This window comes from Mustelus asterias, chromosome 10 (assembly GCF_964213995.1).
Source record: "Mustelus asterias chromosome 10, sMusAst1.hap1.1, whole genome shotgun sequence".
Lineage (NCBI taxonomy): Eukaryota > Metazoa > Chordata > Chondrichthyes > Carcharhiniformes > Triakidae > Mustelus > Mustelus asterias.
In genome coordinates this window covers 50,001,866-50,020,587 of record NC_135810.1, presented here as the reverse complement: position 1 = coordinate 50,020,587, position 18,722 = coordinate 50,001,866, and the positions used below count along the sequence as shown (strand labels likewise).

At 39.9% G+C, this 18,722-nt stretch overlaps 1 protein-coding gene across 5 annotated transcripts in view; it reads right to left on the bottom strand.

Moving 5' to 3' along the window:
- tdrd3 (tudor domain containing 3) overlaps positions 1-18,722 on the bottom strand; it is a 109,218-nt gene that overhangs the window by 58,443 nt on the left and 32,053 nt on the right. For all 5 annotated transcript variants that reach the window (XR_013498867.1, XM_078221696.1, XM_078221697.1 and 2 more), the window contains exons 5-8: positions 15,355-15,496; positions 10,454-10,525; positions 4,358-4,504; positions 439-585 (exon numbers count right to left, since the gene is read on the bottom strand). Coding sequence is in view for 4 of the 5 variants with exons in the window: in XM_078221696.1 (XP_078077822.1) it covers positions 439-585; positions 4,358-4,504; positions 10,454-10,525; positions 15,355-15,496 (508 nt within the window). In the remaining variant the exon portion in view is untranslated. The remainder of the gene's footprint in view (positions 1-438; positions 586-4,357; positions 4,505-10,453; positions 10,526-15,354; positions 15,497-18,722) is intronic.

The following is an 18,722-nucleotide window of genomic DNA, read 5'->3' as shown; positions in this document are numbered from 1 at the left end:
CTGTTGAATAATCAACAACAGCAGAATCACAACTGAGTCCACTCCATCTCTTCCAGTTGCACATACATTTTTACAGAGGTCTCTAGCCAACATTTGGAAATACGAACCTGGATTAATTAGCACACTTGCTTGTGGAGTGAAAGGAGGTGAACAGTAATGCAACTGCATACATTTCCACTAGTGTAGCAAAGTGTCAGAAATATTTTAAAATGTTTTCTACTCTCATGTTAGAAGTTTTTCAGCAGTTTATAATTGGGTGATAAAATACTGATCAAAAAATTTCCAAGTATGCTGAAGGCCTTCAGGATTCAGATGGCAGGATGTGTTGCCATCGTGAATACATAGCAAAATGCGAAGGACTGGTCCAAAAGAAAGTGAAGAGCCAACCTAATCACAAGATAAAGTAAATGCATAATGGTATAAAAACTAAAAGCTTACCAATTCTCGATACACTCCTTCAGGTTTCCCATCTGCCCTTATACACTTCTCCTCTCGGGTCTTCTGGAACGCATCCCTGTTCCTGTTGCCTGTGCCACTTGAATTCAAATTGCTCCGGACATTGCTTCCTCCACCAAATATCTTTGCCTTGGTTTCAAGAAAAGGTATTCATGATATAAAAACTTAATATATTTTGACCGTACTCATTTAATTGCAGACACCAGGACCTGAAAAGTATGTATTTAAAAATTTGACCTGCAGTAACCCATGTTACATACAGTACATATTCATATACTTTATAACCGATGCAGTAAAGCACAAACATTTCTTCACAACCACAAATGATTAAACACAGCTACAAATCTTAGCTGACATTCATGAAACCATCAATAATACTGTAAATTTCTCTCAGTTAAATATATAAATAGATTTTGATGGTGCACACCAAGTGCCAAACTTTCTGCAGGACAAATCCCACTACCAATAAATCTCAGGGCCTCGAATCTCTTGCCAGTAATTTCTAAATACATTACTTCTGGAAAACTGCACCATAGATCTTGGTTTCTTCCAAACAAGTATTACTATTTTTAGGATAAATCCACGTTCTACTGCACTTGCAGAATAACTTCTCATTTCCACATGTCATGAAGCTTTTAGTTTGGTTGAGCTGTTTTTAAAATCATTGTGACCGTTTACTAATTTTCTGTTTGGTATGTGTGGAAGTATTCAGTACACAGAAATAATACATCTACCCTTAAATAGTGAATTGCAAATACACTGCCTTCCATATTCTTTACACTGTTAAAAAGTTGACCAACATTTTAGCAAGTAACCAATTTCACACCATCTGTCCTATAGGATAATAGAATGATACCGGAGGCCACTATTCAGCATATAGTGGCTGTGCCAGCTCCTCGAACAAGCTACCCAATTAGTTCTAATTCCGTAGGCTTGCCCCACAGATCTTTAAATGCTTTCTTTTCATGCATGTATTCAATTTGCTTATGAAAGTTATGATTGCTTCCATTCGGGTTTTGCATTTCAGATTATAACATGCTGTGTTTGAAAAAATAAATTGCATTTCATGTCTAGTTACTTAAAGTGTTAAAATAAAGCACGACCAGAATATCATTCTAATAATACTTGCTCATTTTACTACATCCTAAGAAAGAATAAATTTGCATTTATTTAACATCTTGACAGTCTCACAGCTTCAAAGTCCCAAAGCCTTGGAGGTACTTTTCTTTTCAGTCCAGTCACTATTCTAATCCTCACATTGGAATTCCTATTGTCTACACACAACCCTGCTCCCCATCTGGATCAACTCCTCCAGCGCTAACAGCACCTACCCTGAAAAATAAACTTGCAGTTCTTCTCACTGCAATATCTTACACAAACATCTCCCTTTTGACCCATCATTGGCAACTTAGGCTTCAGTTGCATCGGCTCCACCTGGTGGAAACTCATCCACAAATGCTTCTGTCACTTGAACACCTTGTGCTAATAAAACCCATCTCTGAACAAGTTTTTGTTCATGTTTATAAATCTCCATCAGACAGGTGTCTATTCCTTCCCCCACTCCCACACACCTCTTGGAAGTATCTAAGGACATTTGGTATGAAAAGGGTTATACAAGATCCAATTGTAGTCGAGAGAAAGGCAAATATGTTAGCCAATTTTATAAAGTCCCACAGATAGCTTTGAGAATCATGACCAGATAATCTGTCTTGAAGGATAAACTTTGGCCAGGACATAGAGAAAGCTTTCAGGGTTGAGATCAAATAGTGACATGGAAACGTTTACATTCACCTCATCAGAACGAGCCTTGATTTAACATATCGTCCAAAGGTTGACAGCTCTGGCAGTATAGCATTCCCTCAATCCCACACTGAAATGTCAGCCCACCCTCAGAACAAATCGCCAGAGTGGGAATTGAATCCATGGCTATCTTTCTTAGAGGCGTTTCGAGGCTTATACCATCTTTCTAGATGGCAACATGTGGGATAGTGGGTTTACACTAGCAGGTCTCCTGTGGCACAGCTAATAGCGAGTCTGAATGCATGCTGGGAGCAACAAGGTGTGTTGGTTTGTAGAGTTGCACAGAATTACAGGAACATTTGGAAAGAAGTTTTAATCGAATTACTGAACAGGTTTTTTGGGATGCTGGTAAATAAGTTGCATTTTTACTTCGGGTACAAAACTGAATAAAATTTGTTTACCTACTGGTTAGAGAAATAAATAAACCTTTGTATACTGCATTCCAATAAAGCAAATTACGAGAAAGCTACACTCAGTTTCCCTGTTGGAAATAAAGCATTTGGCCATCCATGCAGGTATCAATACATTTGGCCATGCACACAAGTTTTGAGGGTGCTCTTGTGGTGTATCGGGTAGCACCCTGCCTCTGAGTCAGAAGCTTTGGGTTTGAGTCCCAACCCAGGGCTTGATGGCCAAGAAAAGTGTATTCATGATTACCAATCTGCAAATTCTTCCGAGACATGTCAACAGGGCTGGAGGGTGGGGGTGTTGCTGGTGGAAGGAACAAAGGTAAAATGCAGGAGAGATTCCTAGTTAGCCATATAATGAATAAAAAGTTGGAGTCTGTGCCATAACTACCAATAGCTCCAGACCATCACATGCATGTAGTGAGTGAGACTCGGAACTCCGAGTAATCTATAACACAGGTACTCGGAGTTCTGTTTCTGAAGCTCTGAAGGGCAGAAAAGCATTACTCCTATTTCTCAAAGGGATATGAAAGGCAGGTGGGTGTGGCTAGAATAGTAACGCTGACACTGCAAATTGTGATTTTAAAATATGGAGACTGTTTTCCCAGGAAACAGTTTTATTACAGTCCACATTTGTCCATGACATAATCCAAAAAAAAGCCCAGATCACAGAATCTTAAAATTTAGTCCATCTAGACTTATTCCTATTCCATTCCAATTCACCCAAAGTCATCTACAGCTGCAGGATCTCAACCTGCCCAAAATCATGCTCATTCCCTGTAATCACTTGTGATCCTCCTATTAACAGTAGTATGGCTGCTGTTTCAACATTGCAATAAAGTTAGGGGAACAAAATATCTAAATAAATCCGCAATCGCTTGTTCCTTGTGAATGGCTGGATTTAAATGAAATGTCACTGTTGGCTGTGAATTGCAAATGGCTTAGGAACCCCTCTAGGTTCTCCAACAGTAAAGACTGCTTGTTGTTTCGTAGAAGTGGTAGCAGAATGTTGTCTCCAAGAAACTGCCTTCTCTTTCTGTCTCTCGCGATATTTTCACTCAGTGGTTGTTCTTATTGATTAGAAGGTCGAGCACCATTTTTGATGACGTATCACCATTATGGTCATACCTGGGCATCTGACTCCCATGTGTTGATGCCAACAAAGCAGACCTTCACGGAGGCTTGGAGGTAGACTTTGAAACATTTCCTTTTGCCAAAAATAAAACCATTAATAGACCAATCTGAGCAGACAACCAGTATCTGAGGAATATTTGGATGAAATTAGCCTAGCAGGTAGCAAAGTCAGGACTGGGAGCAAGGCAAAGTTAGCACATCAAAAGAGAAATCTGAAAGGGCTATGGTAAGATGCTGGAATTGTTAACATTATTTGTGGGTTGAGTCAAAATGAAGAGGAAGGACTTGTTGATCTGGGCTGCAGTCAACTGGAAGGAACAAAAACAAGTGCAACAGAAGACAACTCAGCAACTAAAGTTCCAACTGATACTCTGAAGTAAGCTGTGAGCTCATAACAAAAGCACAACTCTCCAAGGAAATGTCTAGCCTCCCAAAATATATTCAAACATCTCAAAACTGCCTGATTCCGCAGCTCCTTTCAATCGCAATTTTGGAATACTTTATTTCATCACTTAATCAACTGCAGAAAATATTCATTCTTCAAGAACTTGATACTTTACCTCCTTGTTCTTGCTGATTTCTGCAATAGCAGCAGTCCTTTGCTTTTCAAATTCATCATCACCCCCAGTTTTATTTGTGCTGGCAACCTGTAGTGTTTTCCTTTTATCAAGGTCTCTGCTATCAACTTGGTCACGAGTTAAACATTTCTGGAAAAAAATCAAGTTATTTGCAATTAATACAAATAAGGTGCAGCAACTTTCTTTCCTGCCAGAACTATTTCTGTTACTGAAAATAAATTTGTTAAAGGAAAAAAAGAATCAAGTGAACAGTTTTGTTAAAAGCACTCTATGTAGCAAAGGAAAATAAATTGGAAAAATATGGCAAGAACTAGACAGGCAGTGGATGAGAGTAGGGCAGTGGTTCCAAAACTTTTTTCACTGGGCTGCACTTTCGGAATAAAAATTTGCTCACGCCACACCGAATCTTTTATTGATAAGAAATACATTCAAAAACAAAAAAAAACAACTCCTAGCAGTGCTTGATTCATAACATAGAACACAACTACTTTATAATATGATCATGGGGCATCCAGAAAGTATAAAACAATGCAGCTACATAAAAACATCTATCCATTATTAAATGTTTCTTTGATTGTCCTTGAATCTTCCCGCCACACTTGCCAACCTCTCTCGCCGCACCAGTGTGGCGCGCCGCACCCTTTGGGAACCACTGAAGTAGGTAGTGCCATAGCTGTTGCATATTTGGATTTTCATAAGCATTTGATATGGTGCCACATGGCACGTTGGTTAGTAAATTAGAAATATTTGGGATTGCTGGGTGCTTGGCAGCATGGATTAGAAGTTGGCTAAGAGATAGGAAACAGAGGGGTAGGTATAGATGGACATTTCTCAAATTGGAGACAAGCTGAAGGTGGTGTTTTCTATGGATCAGTGTGGGGCCCTTGCTTTTTCTGATTTTGATAAACAATTTAGAGATGGGTTTTGAGGGCAAAATCACCAAATTTGCAGATGGTACCAAGCTTGGGAGAATAGTGAATTGTGAGGATGACGCTGAACGACTTCAGAGGGACATTGACAAGTTGCCCAAACCGGCAGACATCCGGCAGATGAATTTCAATGCAGCAAAATGTGAGGTAATGCATTTTGGTAGAATGGTGCAACTTTGAGGGGAGTACAGGAGCAGAGGGATCTCGGGGTTCAAGTGCACAGTTCTCAGAGGGTGGTCAGGCAATTTGAAACAATTGTTCAGGAGGCTTATAGGATCCTGCAGTTTATAAATAGAGGCAATCAGTATAAAAGCTAGGAAGTTATGCTACACCTCGACAAACCATTGGTCAGACCATATCTGGAATACGGTGTTCAATTCTGGGCACATTTAAGGAAGGATGTTAAAGCCCTAGAGAGAGTGCAAAGGAAATTTACCAGAATGATACCACGAATGAGGAATTTTAGAAACAGGGAAAGATTAGAGAAAATTAGCTTATTCTCCTTGGAGCAGCGAAGATTAAGAGATGACAAAAACAGAAGATGCTGGAAAATCTCACAGCTGATGAGGGTCATCCAGACTCGAAACGTTGGCTCTATTCTCTCTCCACAGATGCTGTCGGACCTGGTGAGATTTTCCAGCATTTTCTCTTTTTGTTTCAGATTCCAGCATCTGTAGTATTTTGCTTTTATCTTAAGATTAAGAGGTTATCTTAGTGAGGTGTTCATAATTATGAACAATTTTGACAGGGTAAAGAAGGATATTCCGTTTCCACAAGTTGTTCTCTCAGTGACATGGGGTCACAGCTTGAAGACGGTCATCAAGGGAACGAGGAATGGGATGAAACCTTTACTCAAGGGTTGTTGGGATTTGGAATGTGCTGCCTAGGAGATTGGTGCAGGCAGATCCACAGGAGATTTCAAAGGAGAGCTGGATACATACTTTAAAGGGCTGGAAAATGGGACGAGCTGGGTAGCTCTTTTAGGAGGAGGTGCAGCCAAATCGAGCCTATTCCACCATTCAATACGATTGCTCATCGTTCATTTCAATGCTTTTCTCCCCCCACACGATCCCCATAATCCCTTTATGTCACTGGTATTTAGAAGTCTGTCCATCTCTGCTTTAAACATGCTCAATAAGCTGAACTTCCACAGCACTCAGGAGTAGAGAATTCCAATGATTCACATCTCTCAAGTAAAATAATTTCTTCTCATCTCAGTCTCAAGTGGTTTGTCCCTTATTTTGAAATTTAGTTCCTGAGTTCTAGACTCCACAGTCGATGAAACATCTGACCCGAATCTGACCTGTTTATCGCTCTTAAGTATTTTGTAGGTTAAGCGAAGTTTCTCCAATCTCTCTTGATAAAACAGCCCTGCCATCCTGGGAACAGATCTGGTGAACCTTCATTGCATGCCTAGGGCAATAATATCCTTTCTCAGATACAGGAATGAAAACTGCACAGTGTCACTCAGGTGCAGTCCTATACTATTGTTCCACCACAGTTCCACAATTCTATACTATTGAAGCAAGACTTCACCACTCCTGTACTCAAATCTTCTGCAATAAAGTAACATACTCAGTCTTCCTAATTACTTGCTGTACTTGCGTGTTAGCTTTCAGTGCCTTATTGACGAGGACACCCAGGTCCCTTTGTACATGTATACTTTCTAACCTCTGCACATCCGTTCCTCTGACCGAAGCAGATAACCTCTCATTTTTCCACATTACATTTAATCTCCCATGTTCTTGCCCACCCACTAAGTCTGTCCAAATCCCCTTAGCATCTTCCTCGCAACACACATTCCTACCTAGCTTTGTCATCCGCAAACCTTGAAATATTACGTTTGGGTCTCACATCCAAATCATTCATATATATTGTGAACAGCTGATGCCCAAGTATTGATCCTTGCAGTACCCCACTGTTCACAGCTTGCCAATGTGAGAATGATCTGTTTATTTCTACAGCTGTTTCTGCCCATTAACCAAGTCTTAATCCATGCCAATATATTGCCTCATGTCCCATGTGCTTTACCTTAGCTAATCAATCTACTATCAAAAGCCTTCTGAAAACCCAAGTTCATGACAGCACCTTCATCAATTATGTTAATAACATCCTCAAAAACTCCAACAGGTTCATCAAACATGATTTCCCATTCAAAAATCCATGTTGACTGTGCCCAAATTATCATTTATTACGTCCTTTACAACAGATTCCAGCATTTTCCCTAATGCTGACTATTACTACCTGGTTTATAGTTTCTCTCTCCCTCTCCTCTCAAATAGTGAGACATTTGCTACCTTCCAATCTGCAGGGACCATTCTGGAATCTACTGAATTTTAGCAGATGATCACTAACGCATCTGTTATCTCCTTAGCTACCTCTTCAACACTAGGACAGTGATGAGTAACGTAGGCCCTCCTTTGCATCAGTGGGCCGCAAGATTGAAATCAGGCATTTTTCACTAACCATGACCCCATGAATAAGATTAAGTACACTTATTACATGCCAAATGTCCCAGAATGAGTTATAGAAAATGCTTATTCACTTGTATATTAATAGAACTATCAATTTCAATTGGTAGAAACAAAATAAATATTTACACAGCTCTCCCAGTCAATGTGGTGTGCAATCAGCATGCACCTCATTTCACTTGCCCTTCCTTGCTTTACGTGCATATCATTTCAGTCATACTGGAAGGAAAAAAATGTGGATGGAAATCAGCAGAATGTGGCAACTCTGCACGTGGGCAATGGTCAACAAAATGTCTCACTCCACATCTCATGCCGCACTCAGTACTCAGATGGGTGACATGTGGCCCCCGGGCCGCAGACTGCACACCACTGCTCTCAGATTTAAAATATCATGTCTCAGGGACTTACCAACTATTAGTCCCATTAATTTCTCCAAAACAATCTTCTCATTAACAGCATTCTTCATTCTCCCTAGTCCCTTGGACCTATAATTCTGGGAGATTTATAGCATCTTCCTCAGTGAAGACAGATACAGGTAATCATTTAGCTTCTCTGCCATTTCTCTATTAACCATTATAAATTCTCCCGACTCTGCCTGTGATGGACCCACATTTATTTAGGCAACCATTTCACTCTTACATACCTATGTAAGCTTTAAGAGTTTTTGTTTTTTTACTAGTTTACATTCATATTCTATTCTTCTCTAATCAGTTTCTTGGTCCTCCTTTGCTGTAATGCTGGGAGGTTTTGGACAAACATTGTTGTTTTGACACTCCAGCTGATTTACTCAAATTACACTGCTCAGCAGGCTTGACACCGATGATGAAAAGCTCGAAGCAAATAAGTATGGGCAAATAGGGAAGTATGTGTGGTTCTGACCACTGTTGTAGGGAATCGTACAGCTAACAATACAGGGTAAAAGAGGCATTCAGAAGTTTAACCTTCTCACCCAAGTAACGTACAAGTGTGCAGGTTGAGACTTAAGTCATATCAGCAATTTAAGCTGACTCATTCACCACTCTCCATTTCAGATTTAGCCATCTGAAAACCTAATGGACAATTTCAACAAAGCACAGTACAGTGATAGGATGCCGCCCAAGAATGGATTAGTTTTGACAAAGATACAGATCCGGAATCCATAAGTCTTTTTAAAGAATCCATTAATATTAGAAGAAAAAGTGATCTGACTTTTTGGTAAAATGTTGTGGGTTGTTTTACTTTGAAGGTTGTGGACTGTCGCAGCTGCTGTGGTGGAATTTGTCGCAGTTGTCTAAATGTGAACATGATTTTCAGTGTAGTGTGGATGTGGATTGGATTGAAGCCTCCTCAGTGAGATAGAAGCTCTTAATAAAAATATATTTTTTCAGTTCTGTGGTTATATAGCATCACCCAAACAGGGTAAAACTTAATGTTTCTGGAGCAATAGATCAATTAGAAGTGTATAAGTGTCATAACGTAGTTTAACATAAAGTTAACACAGCATGGTGGATGTATCAACTGAGTGTTCTTTCTCTTCACTTGAAGTTGCACTCATCCAGGCGAGTGATCCATCATCACGCTCCTGACTTGTACTTTGTAGATGGTGGAGGGGCTTTAGGGAGTCAGGTGGTGAGTAACCCACCACAGAATTCTCAGTATCTGACCTATTTTTGTAGTCACAGTATTTGTGACTGGTCCAATTCTGTCCCTGGTAACCCCTAGAAATGTTGATAGGGGGAGATTTAGTGATGTTAATGCCACTGAATGTCAAAGGGAGATAGCTGGATTTTCTTGGTGGAGATGGCTATTGCTGGGCACTTGTTTGGCAAGAATGTTGCTGGCCATTATTCAGCCCAAGCCTGAATGCAGTCCAGGTCTTGCTGCATATGGACACAGACTGCATCAGTATGCGGAGTCACAAATGGTGCTCAACATTGCACAGTGAACATCAGCACTTCTGACCTGATGAAGTAGTTGAGGCCATTGATGCAACAGTTAAAATGGGTGGGCTGAGGAGCAACACATGCAGCGATCAGATGACCAGGCATCAGTCTAGGTCTCTGCATCACTGATCCAGTAACATAACCACTATGCTACCATTCCAATTAAGATCAGGTGAAATTTCTGGAATTCTCTATCTCAGAGAGTTGTGAATGCTGCATCATTTAAGACTAAAGTAGATTTTTGATATTTCAAGGAATCAAGTGGATTTGCAGCCATGAATATATGCTTGAAGAATCATATGGTCCATGTCTCCCATTTCATATGCTCTTCTGAATTTGTTGAAAGGGGAAACAAATTCTGAATGTCTTTGGCTCAGTTGACAGTACAGGGGCCCCACTAAAATAATTATTGGTTTGAGCTTTGTCCCACGACTTAAACACAAAAATAAGCTAAGATTTCACTGCCAGTGAGATGTCAGATTGAGGTCCTGTCTGCCCATTTAATTGGCACAATTTGAAGAACAAACTCTCCTGGTGCCCTGGTCAATATTCACTCCACAACTGTCATCACCAAAACAAATTAACTGCAAATTTGTTTGACTTTGCAGGACTTCACAATGGATAACTGGCTGCCAGTGAGTACAAATCTGAAAAATCCATTGGAATCCTCAAAGAACACGTACAGCACAATATAAATACAAGTCTTTCTCTGTCACAAAATATAATCCACTCAGAAGCATGCTGAATTTGTCATACCTGCCCAAAAGGGACAAAAGGGGGAGGTCCACCTTCAGCTCCAATATTACTTCGATTATATTTTGCCAAACTCTGAAAAAACAAGAACACTCATTTTTTTTAAAAAAAGGATTATATTTAACATTCAAGAAACGTAAAACAAAAAAATACAAGTGTCAATTTTCTCTAATGAATCAATGGCATTGTTTGCTGAGTCAAAGGCTACATTAAGATATTGAAGAATCACTTTGCAAGAAAATGGACAGCTGAACAAAAAAAAAAGGCAGTCTCAGTAACCGTGATAACGAGCTGTACTAAAATAATGTGCAAAATGTGATAAAATATTCAACCACTGAAAAGAAAATTGAACTTAAAACACCATAAAGGATAATCATTTGGTCGTACAGAACTCGAATATTGCTGGAAAAAAAACACATTTGTCAAAGCTTTTTGTTTTGCACCGATCAGCACAATCTCAAGAAAACAAACAAGAGGGGAAACAATAACTTTAAACTGTATGAGGAGAGAGCGCTGATCGATTGGCAAGGCAACTCTGGTAGAGGCATCGCTCTGGAGAATGCACCAGTAGATGACTGACTGACAAGACTGTTCTCTTCCTGTTGGGGAGCACTTCAGCGGTCACGGGCATTCAGCCTCTGATATTCGGGTAAGCGTTCTCCAAGACGGCCTTCGCGACACACGACAGCGCAGAGTCGCTGGGCAGAAACTGATAGCCAAGTTCCGCACACACGAGGACGGCCTCAACCGGGATATTGGGTTCATGTCACACTATTTGTAACTCCCACAGTTGCGTGGACCTGCAGAGTTTCACTGGCTGTCTAATCTGGAGACAATACACATCTTTTTAGCCTGTCTTGATGCTCTCTCCATTCACATTGTTTTGTTTCTTAAAGACTTGATTAGTTGTAAGTATTCGCATTCCAACCATTATTCATGTAAATTGAGTCTGTGTCTTTATATGCTCTGTTTGTGAACAGAATTCCCACTCACCTGAAGAAGGGGCTTAGAGCTCCGAAAGCTTGTGTGGCTTTTGCTACCAAATAAACCTGTTGGACTTTAACCTGGTGTTGTTAAACTTCTTACTGTGACAATTAACTGCCAAGCTTTGTTTGAAATTTAAAGTAGACAGCTTAACTCTGATTGGTCAAGGCAGTGCCCTGTGGAATGAACCAGCGAATGGCTATCACTTGTTTAGCTAAAACAGGTGCAATGTGTGTACTTTCTGTCTGCAAAGAACAGGGCCAAGTGCATTAATACATGGAGCTTCAACTACACATAAATGATCCAGAATGCGAGCTGGACTGACTATCTTAAATTGGTTGTCAGCATAATTTTTAAACACATTAGGGTTATTTAGCAAATGCTGTCCAATCGCAGAATCACAGCTAATGTTGGACACTGTATTTTGCAAGGACAGGCTGGTTGTATACAGTATGTACTTTGCCCTTTGCAAACAGCAAAAGGGACATGCTATTTGGTACGATCTGCCTGTCTTTGGGATGATGTGGAGATGCCGGCGTTGGACTGGGGTGAACACAGTAAGAGTTTTAACAACACCAGGTTAAAGTCCAGCAGGCTTATTTGGTAGCAAATACCATTAGCTTTGGGATGTACAACCTACATACCTGGCATTTCAATTTATATACTACATTACTAATTTGAGAGAGAGGCAAACATCTTTTCAGCTTGACAGCAGCATCCTATAAGTGGGGAGTACCACTTGCGTTATTACTGTATAGTGGCACTGAGAGATAGCTAGATTCACCTGTTTAACATGTTTGAGATACCTTGCCATTCTAGGGTAATCCAAGGTAGTCTGGGCTGAAAATGGCAGCTTTGACCTGTTCATGAGTTTGCGTTATCAACAGTATGAAATGACTCAGGAGTAGTCAGGATGTCTTTGATGCGCCCATTTCAGCATCAAGCTTGCATGGTGAGCAAATGGGTCCGGCCCTATTTACAAGGTTTCTGACAAGTCCATTCTTAGTACATGGAACTGTAAGAATCCCAATATGTGTACTCAGTGAAAACAGGGTTGCACTGGACTGTGATAGAGAACCCCCTGACAGATTTCTCAACGAGAATGTCAAGTAAAGGAAGTTCATTTGACTGCTCCACTTCAAAGATGAATTTGAGCGCAGAATGGAGCCCATTAAAGGCATGCGGGAAAAGTATTACATGCTGCTGTGGATTTAAATATAGCAAACTGACAATCCACATATCGGAAATATACAAATGTTAGGTGTCATTCCACTGAAGACACATTTCCTATGAAATGCAACCTTAAGAACAATTTGGACATGCACATCAGCAAATCTGACATTGGGACAACAATGTTCATCCATCACAGTCATGACTATATCAAAAAAAATGCACATCATTCTTAATGACGATTCCAAATTCCTATCCATTGAATCCGCCACTCAAAATGACTGGACAGCTTTGCTCAAAAGTAAACTTTAAAAAAGGCTTGCTGGACTTGTGAATGAGTGATGATATGCCACGTGATACATATGACAGAGTTCATCCTCACGGCTCAATGCATCAGCGTATACATGAACTGCCCAAGACACACAAATGATGTGCCTTTACACCGTATATTATTTCTGACCAGCTCCGCACAGCATGAATTGGCTAAATGGATCGGCGAATTGTTTCAAACAGCTTTGAACAAATTTTTCCACATACATGGTGAAGGATTCCATCACATTTGCGAAGACCATACAGGACTTGCATATCGATAGCTGTGTCCATGTGGTCATTTGATATTGCTTGTCTATTCACCAAATTCCACTTATGGAAGCAATAGAGATTTGTGCTGCAGCACTATATCATGTCAATCTAGACCTGCCACCATTGCATGAAGCTCATCAAGTTTATGAATTCAGTAACTCAAGCAGCTAAGTTCAGCTTTAACGACACCATGTGTGCCCAAATACATGATTTGCCATGGGATCTGCTCGAGACCCAGCTCACACAAACAGCTTGGTTGGGTTCCATGAGAAACATGCCTTCGATGGATAACACTTAACCTAGTCCTTGCATATTTCCAATTTGTTGATAAGTTTTAAAAATGTAAATCTGCAATGGAGCAGTCAAATTATCTCCCTTTCCTTGATGTACTCCCACAGTCTACTGCAAACCTACCTTTACCGATTAATAAACATGTTGGGATTCTAACAGGTCCAAAGATTGGCCTGATCATCAATCTCATAAATAGTGGCAGAGCATTTTCTCACCATGCAAACTTAATGCTGAAATAGGGCATCTCAAAGGCAATGTGTGGGATAATGGCTACCTTGATCAGATAATTTTATACAGTACATCGCACACACGCATAAACGGACCTATGGCGGTCATATCTGGCTCAAAAAAGTACCCAGTCTTCCTCAGACTACCATGGAAGGGCAAGGTATCTCAGAAATTTGAACAACAGCTGAAGCCAGCTGCCTCACACTGCTTCTATGCAGTAGCAACATGAGTGGCGTTCACCACTAACTGGATGCTGCCATCAATCAATAAGACATTCTGCCTATTGCACAAATGAATAATGTGGTATACAAATTTCAGTGTCAGGATGACAGAGGCCATACTTACCACAGACTGATGCATCCCATCAAGTAGCATGTCCTTTCTGCTGGTTGCATCAGGCAAAGTACAGACCATACCCAATGGCCAGTGTTTGCAAGTGTCCAGCATTAGATGTGATTCCACACTTGGACAACATCTGCTAAATAATCCTCAGTGTGCTAAAGATTATGCTAACAAACAATTTAAGATTGCCAGTTGGGCTCACAGTGTGGAGAATTTGAGTGCACTGGAAACTACATATATTAATTCACAGGGCCCTGTTCTTTGCAGACAGGAAGAATGTAAACATTGTGCCAGTTTCAACAAAGCAAATTAAGTGCTAGTCATTCACTGGTTCATTCCAAGGCAATGCCTTGATTAGGGTCTAACTGCATGGTTCAAATTTCAAATAATGCTTGGCAATTAACCGTCAGTCACCATCAATTTGTGCAAACCATGGCCATGCCTCTACCAGAGTCCACTTGCCAACCAATCAGAACCCCCTTCTCATACAGTATGAAGTTTTTTTCCCCTGACAAAGGTATTTGTGCGATTTTCATGATGAGTGCTAGATGGAAAGTTTCAACAAAATGTTTTTTGTTCCCCAGAGAAACATAAGGGAGTTCATAACACATATATACCACTTCAGCATTTAATCTCCTTCTCCCCAACTGCACCAAATGATCTAATCAAAACGAATGTCAGTCAAATTCCCATTCCTAAATATACATGGTTGTTACTTGTAATTGTCAATAATTTGTTACTGAAGAACATTCTCCAATCTTCCATCCAAATATGAACAATAGCTCATCTCTGTCAACATCTCCCGTTAATTACAAAGTTGAGATTGAGAAGATGCTAGTGGAGGGGGACACGGGCATAAGCTAGGATCCCATCAGATTCCCACTGAGCAACTTACAGCCTCAAAATGGTAGCTTTTTATTCCTTAAGCCAAACATTTGTCTGCAATAAATGACTGTCCCAATAGGTGCCCAACACTAAACTGAACCATGCCAGTCATTTCAAATTTTCATAGGAGAATTTCAGGCTGCACGGTTTTGGTTAAGGAACTTTATAGATTTTGCACCAAAAACAATTTCTATTTTCCTCAGTACATAACACAAATCCAACAATGTATTATTTTTGTAAAATGCAATTATGATTTGTTCGGAAAACATAGGAAACATGAATAATGTTCAATTTTATCCATTAAATTTAGACAATTAATAGTTTCATTTGAACTTGCTTAATCGCAACTTTTCAGCAAAAATTATTCATAAGCTTACTGAGGTATTGTAGTGTGGTTTGAATTGAAAATAATGTGTTCTCACCCTTTGCAATTCCCACTTTTCAATGAGTTGATCCACTTCGCCACCAAGGACAAAAATGTTGGCATCATTTAACAATAGAAATCCATTCCTTATTTTAACAGTTCCAAATAATCTCACTTTTGTGCCAGGTGGGGTGTTGAGGCTAACAGAAAACAAAGAAGCTTCATTAAGGAAATAAATTATACTGAAGTACAAATAAAAGTCTAAAATAATTAGCTCAAATACAGTGAAAGGGAATTTGCACAAATCCCATCTCTCATGCTATTAAGTTTCACATGGGCTGTGAAGTATACAAGTTTTAATGCCAATATTCTTATTAACAGAATGAACTGGTGTAGCATGCAGTCTCTAAGCCTCCTTCTGTGCAGGGGAAAGAACCCCTGCAAAAGATGAGGTATAAACAATGTCTTGTCCATTTCTCCTCAAATGTATCATGCAATCACAAAACAGTGGCAAAACATTCAGTGCCACTGAGTAATGGATGTACAAATTTAAAATCAAGATAATGTTTGTGGAACTTAGGCAGAGCTAGTTCAAACAATGGGCTGTAGAAGCAAACAGTAAAAAAAGGCTGATGCTTTTACAAGTTCTAAGATGGACAAGAAGACCTTTAGAAAATTCACCTGTCCAAATGCAGGAAGCAAAAATCAATTTGGTTAAGGGGCCATTCTGATGAAAGATCAGACTTGAAATGCTAATTGTGTCACTTTCCACAAATGTTGCTGAGTATTGGGAGCATTTTCAAGTTCTCTTTCAGATTTCCAGCAGTCACAGTATTTTAGTACTGTTTTTGTAGGTCTGGGGACTAGCGAATAAATCAGAGAATTGCAATTCTACACCTTTTACTAATGACAAAATCAGACAATGACCTGCTTCGGCATTTATTCTTATCCATTACCTTCTTACACTGACTTAATCTTCTTGGGTGATAGAAGCAATATTCTAACAGGTGAAAAGGAGGCAAATGGCTGCACTCCAGCAGCCTATATTACCCTATATTGACCCTTCAAACTACCAGCGCAGGGTCTATAATTCCATATTAATTGCAATTAATTGTAAGCATGTGTACACATTCACTGGGGATTCACTTCTGATCCCAAGGACAGACAAACTGTGTTGGATAAGGCATGTTTGTAATACATATCTCTGTAAATAAAAAATTATAAAGTGTAAAGCAGTGGCAGTTCTACTCTTCACTAAATGGCTCTTTGGTGAGAACATGGTAGCAGAAAAATGAAGTCAAAATGCTGCCAATGTTAACTATTCTCTGTCATCCTGACCCAAAACATTGGCTTTATTCTCTCTTCATAGATGCTGTCAGACCTGATGAGATTTTCCAGCATTCTCTGTTTTTGTACCTCAAAAATGGTTGCTCAAAAAGCTAAAAAAATTATTCCTCCGACATAAAACTAATATCCTTGTAACCAAGGTTAAAAAAAAGCAGAAAGCAACTGTACACTATCAAACATCCTCTTGTGAACCCTATGACCAATGGAAGGAAGAAGTAGATACATGGACATTAGTTACAGCTGAAAGAGAAAGCAGAGTACAGCCTTGGTATTGTCGTTTTCTACTAGAAATAAAGTAGGTATTTTGTGCAATGGATGCCTCTTAGCCAGATAGTGCAGACTTGGACTTAATACTGGAGGCCAGGAAATTGACAAGAAAGCTGATTTGTTAAATACTATTGAAGAATGGTCAGATTTGGATGGATTCCAGAATGCAGATGGTCATCCCATGGAAGACTATATGATAGGCTTTAATAGATTAACTAAAAGACTCTCAAAATTCAATTTGGGAGTCCCTGGATTAGTACCAGCATTTAAAGTACTCTATTGCTCCATTTGAACAAGCTGCTTGTCTAACTAGTGTTCATTTCTCAGAGAGAAAAACCATGCTGGATCACGTCTACTACTTCGAAATAAATCCCTGGCGAAACAGCCATTTCCCTCAGCCTTCATGGAACTGAATCAGTCCATGGTGACACAAATAGCAAACTCAATGAATAACAGATTTCAAAAACAATTTAGATAATGGGCATACGCCTCAGTACAACGGAAGAATTAAAATTGGCAGAATGGGGATAAAAGTCTTTTTAGCACAACAGATTTTCAAAGAAGAAAACAAAATTGGAACATAAATAATGGGTAGCTGAACCCTGGAAATGCACTAGTAATAGCTATAGGCATTTTGGGTGAGAAGCAAAGCATCATTAAACAGCACTGAGCAACATACAACCAGCGAACATTCCCACTTCTGACCTTGCATTGAAAGGAAGGTTACTGAAACAGCTGAAGACTGGATCGAGGACAGGGTCCGAAGGCACAACATCCTTGAACTGAGATACTTGGTCTCCAACAACCACAACCATCGTCTTTTATGCTAAGAATAACTCCAACCCGTGGAGGGTTTTCCTCTCAATTCCCATTGGCCTCATCGATTCCACACTTAGTCAAATACCGCATGATGTCAGAGTGTCACTCTCATCTTACCTCTGGGATTTACCTGTGCTTGGACCAAGGCTATATTGAGGTCAGGAACCAAGTGGACTAGCATAATCCAAAATGAGTATTGGTGAGCAGCAATTGCTGAATACGTGCCACTTGATAGCCCTCAACTCCACCTTGCATCATTTTGCTGATGATCCAGAGTAGACTGGTAGGGCAGTAATTGGTCAAATTGGATCTGACACGCATTTTGTGGCAGAATGTACTTTGGCAAATTTTCACATTACTGTTAGATGCCAACGTCATAGGAGTGCTAGAACAACTTGGCTCAGAGCACGACTAGTTATGGAGCATAGTTAGAATATTATCAGGGCCCAAGCCTTTGTTGCACCCAGTGCCTTCAGCCATTTATTGAAATTACATTGGGCAAAACAAATTAGCATGTCATTCTGGAGATCTGGGCACAGGTTGGGGGGGGGGGGGGGTCAGACTTCTCTCTTGTAATTACATGCTGGGCTCCCCCACCACCTGCATCATTGATTTTGGGTATATTCGTGAAACCTCCTCTGGTTGTGGTTTAACTGTCCACCACCATTCACAACTGGATGTGACTGAACTACAGAACTTGGATTTTATCCGTTGGATATAGGATCACTCTGCTCTGCCCATGACATGCTAGAGTGTGGGTTTTCCCTTGATCATGTGACTGTTATTTGATAAATGCATACGCACCATTAGGCTATGACCTAAATCTGACTCATTCATAATTACTAAATCTAATCTCCTTTTTGCAGAGTCTAGGACATTTGTGGAAGACAATTCTGGACACTAATCATAAGGATGGTCTAATTGAGGTGTTCAAGTTGATTAAAGCTTTTGTCACAATTATGAGGTTTCTAGGACTGTTGAATTTTGTGACTG